Source organism: Ranitomeya imitator, chromosome 1, assembly GCF_032444005.1.
Source record: "Ranitomeya imitator isolate aRanImi1 chromosome 1, aRanImi1.pri, whole genome shotgun sequence".
Classification (NCBI taxonomy): domain Eukaryota; kingdom Metazoa; phylum Chordata; class Amphibia; order Anura; family Dendrobatidae; genus Ranitomeya; species Ranitomeya imitator.
In genome coordinates this window covers 983487364-983502367 of record NC_091282.1, presented here as the reverse complement: position 1 = coordinate 983502367, position 15004 = coordinate 983487364, and the positions used below count along the sequence as shown (strand labels likewise).

Genomic DNA, 15004 nt, shown 5'->3' with positions numbered 1-15004 from the left:
GATAACAAGTTTAAACAGGTGCCATTACTACAGGTAATGAGTGGAGGAAAGAGGAGACTCTTAAAGAAGAAGTTACAGGTCTGTGAGAGCCAGAAATCTTGATTGTTTGTTTCTGACTAAATACTTATTTTCCACCATAATATGCAAATAAATTGTTAAAAAAACAGACAATGTGATTTTCTGGATTTTTTTTTCTCAGTTTGTCTCCCATAGTCGAGGTCTACCTATGATGTAAATTACAGACGCCTCTCATCTTTTTAAGTGGTGGAACTTGCACTATTGCTGTCTGACAATACTTTTTTGCCCCACTGTATATGGCCAATTATATATGGAGCCCATTATACATGGAGCATCTTATGGGGTCAATTATTTTTGGAGCATTATATGGGACCCATTCTGTAAGGAGTATTATATGGGGCCCATTCTGTATGGAGCATCATATGGGGCCCATTCTGTATGGAGCAATATATGGGAATCAGTATACTGTATGGGGCCGATCATATACTGTATGGAGCATTATATGAGGCCCATTATATATGGAGCAATAGATGGGGCCCATCAAATACTGTATGGAGAATTATATGTGGCTCACTATACTGTACATATACACATATTGTCCATATTGACAGTCTTTTTTTCCTTTATATTGTTCAAAAGTATCTAAAATGAACAAGGCAGCAATTATGCAAATAGTGTTAAATAGTGTTAATGAAAAAAGTCCTATTTTATTTGTGCACACAGCTCCTATATGTTTTCATAGTAAAAGACAACAATCCTTGTGTAGTCTGAAAAATAAACTTTAGCATTTATTAAAATAAAAATATCATCTTAGTTAAATTAAAATGGGGTTTGCTCCACTTCCAATGAAAACGAAACACAGAAAGAAAACCTGTTAAGAGACTAGCTGCCAAATAACAGAATTTCAATGAGCCACATGCCTTTTTATTTATCAGATTAGAATAATAGTTTCCTGTCCGTTTCTAAGACTCCACCGAAAGAACAGATACACATATTGGCCTCTTGTAAGAGAAATGCGCCATACTAGTTACATTAAGGTCCGGGCATCAGGAAGAATGAGGAATATTACAAGTTAACTCATATTTTCTCCAGAGCCCTGGAAAGACCTACTTAGAAAAAAAAACCGTATCTCTATTTTCAAGTGCCCTAAATTTCAGAATTATTTATCTTTTTTTGTATGTTCTAGGCTTCTTAAGCAGTGAGGGACAACCAAGCTCATTATAAAATTACTAGATGGTGGCCCGATTCTAACGCTTCGGGTATTCTAGAATATGTATGTAGTTTATTTATGAAGTTTTCAGAATAATGCAATTTATACACAGGATTCGGCTGGCCGGGCGCAACCAATTAGCGAAGCATGGTTCAAATTTTGCGCCAGTTCGCGGCCGGACTGCGCCTGTCGCTGATTGGTCACGCCCGGCCGCGAACAATCAGTGAAGCCAGGGCCGGCTCCAGGTTTTTGAGGGCCCCGGGCGAAAGAGTCTCAGTGGGACCCCTCTTTAACACATACCACGATCCATGATGCACAGATACAGCAGAGAAATATACCACAGCCAAGTAGCATATAACACAGCCCACGTAGCATATAGCACAGCCACATAGCATATAGCACAGCCACATAGCATATAACACAGCCCACGTACAAACCAAAAAAATGGAGTAGGCACAAAATCTCACAAATTCAAAGGTGGTAAGTGCGATGTAGATGGCTATCTACTCAGGTGGATTGCGGTTTCCCCTTATATAAACCTGAGAGACTAGTTTATGTGCGTCTCCCCTTTGAGAAAGCTGGACCGCGAAACGTGCGTCAGGGGCGCCAGGGAGCCCGTGGGACTTATTTTTTATCATGGGTAAGCCTTTATAATTACACCGATGTACTATGTGGCTGGCTGTACTTTTACCTATATAATGTGGCTATGGATTTTAGGACATGCTGTGCCTCCTTTATTTTGTACATTGGTATATGTACTGGGCCTCTACCATGGTATAATATACTTTTTGTGTTCCCATGAACTCTCTGTCATACCACTAGTCTGTTTCTCAGATATTTCCTGTGCAAAATGTATTATGTTGATTTGATATAATTGTTCTTTCATATTTATCTAATAAATTGAATATTTTATAATGATTCGTGAGATTTTGTGCCTACTCCATTTTTTTTGGTTTGGATTTGTCAGGGAGTATTCTCACACAAAAAAACTATTATCTTGATGGTTTTGATGGAAGGGTGATATTAGTTTACTCTTGGCCACGGTGTAACCCTGCGTTGTATGACCCGTTAAATAAACACAGCCCACGTAGTAGATGACACAGCCCACGTAGTATATAACACAGCCCACGTAGTATATAGCACAGCCCACGTAGTATATTGCCCAGCCACTTAGTATATAGTACAGACACGTAGTATATTGCCCAGCCACGTAATATATTGCACAGCCACGTAATATATAACACAGCCGATTCAGTATATAACACAGGCCACGTAGTATAGAGCACAGCGATGTAGTATATTGCCCAGCCACGTAATATATACCACAGCCACGTAGTATATAGCACAGAGACGTAGTATATAACACAGCCCACACAGTATATAACACAGCCCATGCAGTATATAACACAGCCCACGTAGTATATAGCAATGTGGGCACCATATCCCTGCTAAAAAAAAGAATTAAAATAAAAAATAGTTATATACTCACCTTCTGTCGGCCCCCGGATCCAGCCCAGGCGTTTACCGATGCTCCTCGCGACGCTCCGGTCCCAAGAATGCATTGCGGTCTCACGAGATGACGACGTACCGGTGTCGCGAGACCGCTACGTCATCATCTCGCGAGACCGTAATGCATGGACCAGAGTGTCGCGAGGAGCAGCGGGAAAGGTCATGGAAGGTGAGAATATAATGATTTTTATTTTGATTATTTTTAACATTATATCTTTTTACTATTGATGCTGCATAGGCAGCATCAATAGTAAAAAAGTTGGTCACACAGTGTTAATAGCAGCATTAGACTGCGTTAAACCGTGGCATAACGCGGTGTAACGCAGCCATTAACCCTGTGTGAGCGCTGACTGGAGGGAGCAATAACAGAGTAGGAAGGGGCGAATTCGCGGCCGGACTGTGCCCGTCACAGCGACGTGAGATTTCGGTGATAGACAGACAAACAGACAGAAGTGCCCCATAGGCTACGTTCAGACTAGCGTTGCGCGCCGCTGCGTCGGCGACGCAACGCACGACGCACACAAAAACGCGGCAAAACACACGCAAAAACGCTGCGTTTTGCGACGCGTGCGTCTTTTTTTGCCGAAAATCGGACGCAAGAAAAATGCAACTTGTTGCGTTTTCTTGGTCCGACGCTAGCGGCAAAAAAGATGAAAGTGTTGCAAAACGCATCACACAAAAACGCATGCGTCCCCCATGTTAAACATAGGGGCGCATGATGCGTGCGTCGCCACTGCGTCGCCCGACGCTAAGGCGACGCACACTAGCAGAACGCTAGTGTGAACGTAGCCTTAGACGATTATATAGTAGAACAGGCAAAATGCTTGTGACTGATGTGTTTCATTAGGCTATGCGTGCTCTTCCAGGATCGCATTAGGCACGCATTTTGTCGCCTTGCACAAATGATTAAAGCACACCTCGAGTAGAAACTTAGATAGACTTTTAATAAATAAAGTGTTATAGAGGTTCTTAAAGGGAATCTGACGCTAGGTTTTTGCTACCCCATATGAGAGCAACATAATGTAGAGAAACAGACCCTGATTCCAGCGATGTATCACTTAGTTTACTGGGTGCAGCAGTTGTGATACAATCAAAGTTTTTAAATGCGGTATCTAGCAGATCTTAGACAGCTAACCCACCCACACAAAGCTTTCTGTGTACCGTTTAAATTGACAGTAAGCTGGTAACCAGTGCTGAGGGAGGGGTTGGACCAGGAGGTCTGCAGGCAGCTAGTCCAGCAGTGACAATCTGCTGATAAAACAGCACACAGTCTAGTAAGTGACACATCGCAGAAATCAGTGTCGCAGCCCCTACCTCATGCTGCCCCCAGATTAAATGGAGAAAGCCTGCTGACATATTCCCTTTAAGATCAGTAAATACAGAAAAAGACACTTACTCATCATTCTGAAGTCCGACGTATCTTGGACTGGGTACTAGCATCACCCTTACATTCTCCAATTTGCCCTTCAAGATGTGCATGAACTGGTCCAGGTGACTTGACGGAGGCTTAGTTGTGTAAGTGAGGAATGCATCATCAAAATTTACACACAAGGTTTGAGGCTGATAATGATTTCCAAAAGCCAACCGCCCCTAAAGTCAACGGTATATTATTAATTTGATAAATAGAAGACGGTGTTTTCCAACTTGCTGCATTCTTATATGTATTAGCAAAATGAAACAAATAAGATCAATATCACTGTGTAAATTAACAACTAAAATGATGTTTAGCGCGGTTGTTTCAGGCCAGAAATGATGAGGCAATGAAGCCATTTTTCACTTTTGTTTCTCATTCCCACGTTTCAATAGACATGACTTATTTTGTTGTTGTTTTGTTGCCACAGCCATGCACGATCTATTATTTTTTGTGGGAATAGTGTTTTTTTTTTTTTAATGATCCATTTATCTTCCTATGTAATGTATTGTAACAAAGAAAAAAATGGTTTTTGGGGTGCAAATTATCAAAAATTGCAAAAGCAAACACAAAAAGACCTTTATCATTTTTGAGCAATGCATTCTGACTCTTAACATATTAATAATAAAAAAGGACAAGGCAAGTTTTTAATATTCTTTTGCAAGTCTTGCGATCAAAAGGATTACATTTCTGTTGCACACCTTTGAAGACCTTTTGACTGATAAATGAACTTAAAACTAGCCAAGGCTCAAAAAATGGAAAAGGTTTTTCGGTGTTCCTTTTCCGGATTTCACCCATTCAACCTCTAACTACACCATCATTTCCCACATTTCTACTATCTTTCATTATGGATTCCGGGAGATAGAAAGTTTTTTATTGGGCAATTTATAGACTGGCAGGAACCGAATGCCAAGACCCCCATTGATCATCAAAATGGGGAACGTTTGTACCCAAGTTTAACAGAGCAGCGTTACTCAGCTATGTCTTGTCCACTTCTCCATATAGCAATACTAGCACAGCATGTGCACGTCTGCTCCATTTAATCAGTGGGCAAAACGTGACCCTTTCTGGCAACTGGCGAGGGTCTCCGCATTTGGCCCTTCCTTATTTACAGAATACCCCTCTAAGCTGTGGTGCCGTATTATTGTATTGTATATAGTTTCAAAATTTGTCTGAGAGTAAAATACAAAAAATAAATATATAATAAATATATAATACACCAGGCAGACTAACCAATAATGGATAGTTTGGTATTAAAGAAAAAGAATCCCTTATCCTCTCTGATTTATGAGGGGAAAGTGTATGTACGTGTGTGTGTTTGTGGATGGGATAGGGGGGGGGGGAGGCTGATAACATGATGAAACCAATTTTTTTCCCTTTATCATCTTCAGTTTCTTCATCTCAACTTAACCCTTCTAGTCTAAAGTCATGACATGTCACATACAAGTTTGGCAGTGCAAGGGTTATGGCAAATCCAACCATAATTGACTTTTCCCAGCGTGAAATCCAAAAAGAAATGGCAAGATTCAGAAAATGTCCAGATTTCTTACTACTGTGTAAGTATTTGATACACTGCCGGATTTGCAAGTTTTCCCACCTACAAAGGATGGAGAGGTCTCTAATTTTTATCGCAGGTACACTTCAACTGTGAGAGAGAGAGAGAGAATCTTAAAATCCAGAAAATCACATTGTATCATTTTTAAATAATTAAATTGCATTTTATTGCATGAAATAAGTATATGATTGGCTTACAACCAGCAAGAATTCTGACTCTCACAGACCTGTCAATTTTCTTTAAGAAGCCCTCCTACTCTTCGCTCATACCTGTATTAATTGCACCTGCTTTAACTCATTACCTGTATAAAAGACACCTGTCCACACCCTCGATCAATCACACACCAACCTCTCCAGCATGGTCAAAACCAAAAAGCTGTCTAATGACACCAGAGACAAAATGATTGACCTGCAAAAAGCTGGGATGGGCTACAGGACAATAGACAAGCAGCTTGATGAGGAGGCAACCACTATTGGCACATTTATTAGAAATGTAAGAAACACAAGATGACTGTCAATCTTCCTCAGTCTGAGAAAGGTCAGGAATCAGCCCAGAACTACACGAGAAGACCTGGTCAATGACCTGAAGAGAGCTGGGACCACCGTCTCAAAACATTACCTTTAGTAACACACTACATTGTCATGGATTAAAATTTAGCAGGGCACGCAAGGTCCCCCTGCTCACGCCAGCACATGTCCAGGCTCCCTTCAAGTTTGCCAATGAGCATCCGGATGATCCATAAGAGGCATTGGAGAAGGTCATGTGGTCAGAAGAAACCAAAATAAAACTTTTTGGTATCAACGCCACTCGCCGTGTTTGGAGGAAGAAGGATGAGCACAACCCCAATAACACCGTCCCAACCATGAAGCATGGTGGGGAAACATCATACTTTGGGGGTGCTTTTCTGTAAAGTGGACAGGACAACTGCACCGTATTGAAGGGAGGATGGATTGGGTCATGTATCGTGACACTTTGGCCAACAACCTCCTTCCCTCAGTAAGATCATTGAAGATGGGCTGTGGCTGGTTCTTCCAGAATGACAATGACCCGAGACATACAGCCAGGGCAACTAGGGAGTGGATCTGTAAAAAGCATTTTAAGGTCCTGGAGTGGCCTAGCCAGTCTCCAGACCTGAACCCAATAGAAAATCTTTGGAAGGAGCTGAAACACGATGTTAGCCAGCGACATCTCCAACACCTGAAAGATCTGGAGAAGACCGGTATGGAGGGAGGAGTGGGCCAAAATCCCTGCTGCAGTGTGCACAAACTTGGTCAATAACTACAGGAAACACCTGACCTCTGTAATTGCAACAAAGGTTTCTGTACCAAATATTAAATTCTATTTTTCTACTGTATCAAATACATACTTCATGCAATAAAATGCAAATTAATTATGTAAAAATCATACAATGTGATTTTCTGGATTTATTTTAGATTCTGTCTCTCACAGTTGAAGTGTACCTGCGATAAAAATTATAGACCTCTGCATTCTTTGTAGGTGGGAAAACTTACAAAATCGGCAGTGTATCAAATACTTATTTTTCCCACTGTATGTGTGGAAGTCGATGTGGTTTTGAAAACCCTAATCAGATATTATTCGGAGTTGTCGTCTTGCCTTAAACAATGCTACATGGTTTATGTTTATGTCAGCTTTTAGGGATTGCAGATAAAAGCTTTGCGAGGTATATTACTGTACAGTAATATCTTAGCAAATGACAACTTCTTTACCTAGTTTCGTTATACTTACTGTGCTGATATTCACTTTAATCACTGGTATGAGAGACCTCCAAGATGAGGACGGATCTGGGGACTCTATTTTGCCACTTAAAAAGTAAAAAAAAAAAAAAAAAAAAGAACAAACAGAACGTTGGATGTGAAAGATACGAGAGGTATGGACTATAGAGACATTACATTTTTTTTTTCAAACTATTCAAGAAGATAAGAAAAGAACCTTGCTGAATTTCCTCTAAATCTATATTTTTTTTGGACGGGCATTATATGACTGCATAAGATAATGCAGCAGCACATCATCGCAGAATAAGTAGAAAGCGTGATTGATATTTCTTAGAGATAAGAAAAAAGACCAAAGGACTTGCGCAGACACAGTGGATCAATAGCATAACCATTATATGTTTCTAACAAGCTTTTTCTTAATAGTTCAAATGACTCCGGAGCATTTAATCATGCTTCCAATATTTTATTATATTGAGGTCTACCCCTCTTACTATATACACCTCTCTCCATAAGAATAATATTATTGACCCTAGTAATGAATTATCTGCAGGTAGGTGGATTTTCTGATAGCCATACCTTGGCTATCAGTTTTCTGCTAATGTACAGGACTCTGGCAGATGGCAGCTTTCCATATTCGTTACTTTGGAGATCATCTACATATCCTAAATTGTACACCAGTGAGTCTCTAGGAATTGCCCTTCTGCTGGTGGACACAACTGTTTTCCTCTCCAGTTATGCTGGGTGAGGTCCGATGTTTTCCACGAAGTCTTAGACTCGCATTGCTGCTTTTGATCCAATACCCAGATGAAAATATGACATGTCCCCGATTTTTCTTTCAGACCACTCGGACATGTGCACAGCCCCACAGAATAGCATTGGTACGAGTGCAACCCATCAAAACCATTTACAGCACTCTCCCAATATAAACGGTCGTGTGCACAGGCCCTTTCCGTAACTAACTGAATTCTAAATCTATATTTTTAATACATGTGACTTTATGGGTAAAATACTGTGACCTCTGTTAACAAGATGTTCTGGGGAAGTTTTTGTTAAAAGAGGTCACAGTATTTTACCCAAAAAGTCACATGTAAAGCTAAGGCCCCTTTCACACATCAGTTTTTTGCCATCAGTCAGATTCCGTTGGCTACACAGATTGACGGATCCATCGCAGATTGTGAAAAACTGATGCGACGGATCCGTTTTTTGGACGGATCCGACTAGTGGATCTAGCTAATTGGATCGGCGCATGCTCAGCTAAAAAAAATATTGCCGCATTCTGTCATTTGACAGATCCAGCGCCATAGGCTTCCATTCTAGCAAACAATGGATGGCGACGGATCCGCCGCTGTCCGTTTTTTGCCGTACACAAAAAAAGTTACTATGTCCGTTTCCTCTGGCCGCCGGATAAACAATTTTCGACTGATCCGGTGAATGATGGATGAAACGTGAGGCCATCCATCGCAATCCGTCGCTAATACAAGACTGTGAGAAAAAAAACGGATCCGCCGGCATCAATCGCCGGATCCGTTTTTTTCTAAATTCGACGGATTCCAACTGATTGCAAAAAACTGATGTGTGAAAGGGGCCTAACAATTAGATATACATCTGCACACATCATTTAATTTGCCTTTTATACAATTATTTAATTGCTCCATATAAAAATATTTTTGAGACTGCAGCCATTTGTAGCTCAGTTTCCAGGGAAAAGTACTGTATTTTCCAACTGCTGAACAATTGCAATGTTTCTCTACAAGAAAGGATCAAACAACCGTGGAAAAAACTTCTCACTGGGAAACAATGAAGCTATACTGTGTCATGTTACCGAATGTATACTGACCCCTCCATGTTACCGTGGACCTTCGTTGTAGAGTCTACAGGCAATCAATTTGCAGAAAATCAATTAGCTGATCTCCAGCATTTTACTATTTCTCTTTACAAACCAAAATACCTTTCAAGTACAGATTGTGCTTTTTGTTTCCCATTCTCTCGAACTTTATCATCATCCTTCCTGGGAGGAAATATTGTTGGGTCCAAGCCAAAAACTTCCTGGAGGTGTCCGTACAAATGAGAGCGATTGTAAACATGGAACTCAAAATCATTTACGGTGATGTACAGCCTGGTTTCTGCTTTAGGATCTAAGAAGGAAAAAACAAGTATAGAAATGCAGTTACAGCGGGAGAGGGTGTTCTGCTGGAAACGATCCATTGAAGGGGTCGGCTGGTCCAAATCATTAAGTGTGACTGCAGACTTATGGATCCCCGCAGCGCACACACTATGGGCTGGAGGGGATTCGCCGGTTTCTGAGTCGGGACCGGACAGTATGTATGAGTTATATACCCTCACAGGCAGTGGGCACGGCGTCGCTCCATACACTTGTATAGAGCGAGGCTGCTCCCCGATTAGTGACACGGCTGTCCAGTGGGCGTGGCCAACTAGTGGGTCGGCCTCACTTCATACACACCCCCTGGCCAGGACTATGTATAATGCATACATAGCTTCAGTCCTGGGTCATAATTCGGCGAATCCCGTAGTGCACAGTGCGTGTGCTGGGGGATTCATAAGTCTGCAGTCACACAGTGTGCGGGGGATATATTGCAGAGGGCACAAGCAACGCATAGGAGATATGTTTATTTATGGGGCAGTATAATGATACTTTTATTTTTAAGGGCACCGTGTCGGGAGTCGCTGCTGAAGACGGAGGAGACTAAGTCTGGGCATGAATTCTCATCACGGCATCTGTGCTACATGGGAACAACTTCAATCAGAGAAGATGTCAAATATAAGGTACCTGGATGTAATTGTTTATTTGGGATACTGACTACGTTGCATCAGTGCTGTGGTTCCTGTACATTCTGCAGTATAATGATGACTATTAACAACAACTCCCAGTATCTCCTTATCATTTTAAAGACATACTGGGAGATGCATGCTAAAAAAAAAAAGCACAGCCAAAAACGCAATGTGTGAACTAGCCTGTTCACATGTTGCGTTTTTGCTTCTTTTTTACGCAAATAAAAAGCTGTTTTTTTTACAGTGCCAGCAAAAGCTATGAGTAATGAGTAAAGGCCAAAAAAAACTCAAAAAAGTTGCCATCAGTTTTTCCAGTGTTTGAAACCAATTAATTTTTGTGATTTTCCCAAGTTTGAACCAAAATGTCTTGGCATCCTCACATGAGCATGTCAGTTATTAGCAGGACTTTGCAAACGGAGTCAGCGTTGGTATAAAATGGACCCACTCTGACTTCTAAAATATAATAATTTATTGGGTTCAGTAGTTCAGTGCAGGAGGTGCTGTAAATGTTTCCACAATAATCAGATATCCAAGAAGTATCGTTTCTCCTTGTGGAGATTGACATGCTAAGAATGCCAAGATGAGGAGACTTAAAGCCGCAATGCTCCTCTGGGAAATATGCTAATTATGCAAATTTTCTCTTCAGAGAGGAAGAGAACTAGAACTCTAGTGCCACCTATTGGAAGGTAGCAAACAACAAATCTAGAGTTCTAGTTCTCTTCCTCTGAAGAGACAATGTACATAATTAGTATATTTCCCTGAGGAGCATTGCGGCTTTAAGACTCCTCATCTCGGCATGCTTAGCATGTCAATCTCTGAAAGGAGAAACGATACTTCTTGGATATCAATCAGACGCCTCTCGCACAGCCAAACCATATCCGACTTTGCACTGACGAAGGGCAGTACCCCGAAACACAGTGTCTGCAAACTGAGATTCTGGTTTGGCTATTATCCTAAGTCATGTGACAAGGCTCGTTAAAGGGTCGACATTGACTTGTAGGATTGCTACCTTCCAATAGGTGGCACTAGAGTTCTAGTTCTCTTCCTCTAATAATCAGAGAAGTTGAGGAGTCAGAGTCAGTGGTTTTGCTTATGGACTCCACAGCGCTTGAGCAATGTGTGAAAGTAAACAATGCCCGACCAATGTATAAAAGTAAGTAAACCGTACATGGCCAATGTGTGAAATGGAGCAATGCCTGGCCAACTAAACGCACTGCCAATATCTTAGGTAAAGTATGCCTGACCAATTCAACTCCCCCCACCCAATCTCCCGGTTTTCGTTCAAATAATTTTTATTGAAAATTTTCTCAACCATATCAACAAGACATAGCACGAGACATAACACAAGAGGGGAGGAGGTGGTTGGGGTCAAGGGGCAACGAAGAAGGGGGGGGCCAATCTCCCGGTTTTTACATTTGCAATTGTGACTTTTTTCATTGACTTTTTCATTCAGAATAGTCACAATTTCTCTCCAACATAAAAACTTTTTCCATTAAATAATTTTATCAAAATGCCCTTTTTTTAAAACAAGTTTTAGGTTTTCACATTCTTGCATTGGTAGCCTAACACATTGTATTATTAATGCTTGTATGGTTGAAGCAAAGCTAAACTTTAGGATCCTGAAAAACGCAGTAAATATGCAGCAAAATAGGTTAGCAAACCGGCTTTTTGTCTGCAGCTTTTTTACTGCCAAAAGATCAGGTTTTGACAAAAGCAACAAAAAAGCAACGTGTGAACATAGCTAAGTCCCCCTGGTTTGTTGCCTGGTTTCTCACTATGCTGTGTAGCCTGATAATACTCTGTGCTTGCAGTCCATCTGGTTAGACCAAGACATCAGCAGATAAGGATTACAGGAGGTTGATGTAGAAAGTGGCTCAGAAGTGAATACGCATACAGTATTACACGATTTCTGTTATAAGATATATTATTACGAAGTGTCATATTCGACTGTTGATTATTGATTTATACAAATATTATTGAAATAGCAGCGACTATTTAAATACGTTTCTGACAACTGATAAGACTGGTGTATTTTCTTTAAGTATCGATGTCAGAATGGGTGTATGATGTCCTGATTATATAAATGAGAATTTTAGGAGTCCTGATATAGAATGAAATAGCTCCCGAGTCCAAGTGTAGTCCGTCTCTGCCAGCCCATCCTGACTGGCAGCTTGTACTGAGCAGTGGGAGAGCTCTTCAGTGGCAGGAGAAACACAGAGGCGCTGTCATTTAGACTAGCTAGGCGGATTTTAAGTTAAATGCTTCTAAAGGATTATACATTCTGCCATGGACTTTCAAAGTGACCACATCAGCCTCATCTGGTCTGAGAGATCCATTTAGAAATGTATGCCATTTGTATTGTCAAATCTTGAGACACAAAAGATTGAGAGATTGAGAATTCTTGATATAGGCATGATCACAGAATAACATCAATAAAACAACTTCTGTGCACCACTCAAAGGAAGAATCCTTGCTATTTAAAGCTGATTTGTCAGTTTAATATAATGTCCTATGTAAAGGCAGTATGCTACAGGTGCTAGTGCCCATACGTCCTAAAATATGTCAGTTGGCTAAAAGAATACACCAAACACATAGGATATGATATATAGTGGCTGCTATAAAATGCAGCCCCTAGCCCGTTCAGCAGCAAGCACGGTGGCCAATGACCAAGAGAAAAAGTAGCGTGCAAAGGTAAGGATCACCACAAGTAATACAACAAAATGATGATATAAATCTTTATTAAGACAATTACAGTTGGACAAGCAACAAACAAGTTAAAAACAGTTAAAACAGTTAAAAAACCATAAGGTTAACAAATGACCAAAAGCCTTATCAGTGCCCCCCATGCAGAGGAAAACCTGCCTCCACTGTGTGCATCGGGAGTATGCTTGTAATGAAACACACACAAAAGCCACTGAGAAAGATGACAAAAACTAATCAGTCACAACAGGAAAAACCTTACAAAATAATGAATAATAACAACGATATATCCGTGATAATCAGAAGCAAATAGTATTCAATAGAAAAAGGTCAACAGACTCACTGAACCACAGAAAAACGGCAAAATACAATGCATAGATAAATAATTAAAGCCTATATCCCCCTAGCAGCAAATCCATAAAGTCCTGGAAGGTGGGAAAACAATATAAGAGAAGAAAACCCTCTGAATGATAAACGGAAGGGGAAAAAAAAGAAAAAAAAAGGAAAGGCAAGAAAGTGAGGCTACAATATGCAGCCCATACATACAGAATAGTAAGTTGACAGACCCGCTTTACAGTATAGTGGTTGTCCAGGCAAAATGAAAATGTTCCCGGTGTCTTGGTAGGTTTAAAAATAATAAAGTGATACTCACCTATCTGCACATACCTGCATCCAATGCAGACTGCTCAATGGGCTTGATTCACACCAGGAGAAGTCTCCGTTCACCAGCAGCAGGACCACTGCGGTCTGTGACTGGCTGCGGCGGTCAGTTGACTCCCTCACTGTGTCATGTCCCTCACAGACATCATGGATGATGCACTGTGGAAGTCACCTAACCACGGTGGCCAATGCCAAATAACATCTGCTTGAAACAATGACAACCTTCTGGTGTAAACGCAGACTATGGAGCAGCATGTACTGGATTCAGGCAAATGCCAGGAGGTACCACTCAGTGAAATCCGCCACCGGGAGGATTTCACAGACAATCCCTTTAAATTACTATAACAAAATATAAAGAAGGCAGTGGTGACAAACTGTGAGGCTATAATACATTAGAATGAGAGAATTAACATAGTAACATAGTAACATAGTTAGTAAGGCCGAAAAAAGACATTTGTCCATCCAGTTCAGCCTATATTCCATCATAATAAATCCCCAGATCTACGTCCTTCTACAGAACCTAATTGTCTATCATCTTATCTAAAAAAATCTTTAAAAAGGGACTATGATTGATAAATATTCACACCCTTAGTTTATGGTTCTTTTTTTTTATACACAACCAAAGTTTCCATTTTCTGTTGATTTAGAACAGAGCTACGCAGAGTACGGCCCGCGAGCTACATCCGTTCCTTCGGTTGTCCCAGGCCAGCCCTCGGACCAAGACAGCCGAGGGGGTAAAAACAGTTTCCACGGGCTCATGCTGTGCAAAATGGGCTATTGTGGAGGCTCATGTTGTGTATAGGAGGCTATGTGTAGGCTCATCCTATATATAGGAGGCTATGTGGGGGCTCATGTTGAATATATGAAGCTATGCGAGGGCTCACACTGTATATAAGAGGCTATGTGAGGGCTCATAATATCTATAGGATGCACCTACTGCATACAGGAGGCTGTGTGGGGGCTCACACTATAGAAGGCTATGTGGGGGCTAACACTGTATACAGGAGGCTAGGTGGGGGCTCACATTGTATATCGGAGGCTATGGGGAGGCTCGAGCTGCAAATAGATGACTATGTGGGGGCTCACACTGTATACAGAGAGCTATGTGCGGGCTCATACTGTATATAGTGGGTTGTGTAAGGGATCAAACTGGAAATAGAGGACTATGTGGGGGCTCACAATTGTATATAGGAGGATACGTGGGGCCCACATTGTATATAGGGGAGGCTATGTGGGGCCCCCACCGCATATAGGTGAGACTATGCAGGAGATCATACTGCATATAGGGGCTATGTGGGGGCTCCTTATGCCTAAAATTGCAAGAATTAAAGAGAACCAGTCAACTAATTCATGCTGCCAAGGACAATTGTGGCAAGGTATATTTTCCTCTGAAATGCCAGATGACTGCAGAATATACA

General features: G+C 41.1%; 1 protein-coding gene across 15 annotated transcripts in view; it reads right to left on the bottom strand.

Moving 5' to 3' along the window:
- The window catches only part of BLTP1 (bridge-like lipid transfer protein family member 1), a 381731-nt gene that overhangs the window by 289742 nt on the left and 76985 nt on the right, over positions 1-15004 (bottom strand). For all 15 annotated transcript variants that reach the window (XM_069743891.1, XM_069743894.1, XM_069743897.1 and 12 more), the window contains exons 6-8: positions 9385-9571; positions 7450-7525; positions 4134-4327 (exon numbers count right to left, since the gene is read on the bottom strand). In XM_069743891.1, coding sequence (XP_069599992.1) covers positions 4134-4327; positions 7450-7525; positions 9385-9571 — 457 coding nt within the window. The remainder of the gene's footprint in view (positions 1-4133; positions 4328-7449; positions 7526-9384; positions 9572-15004) is intronic.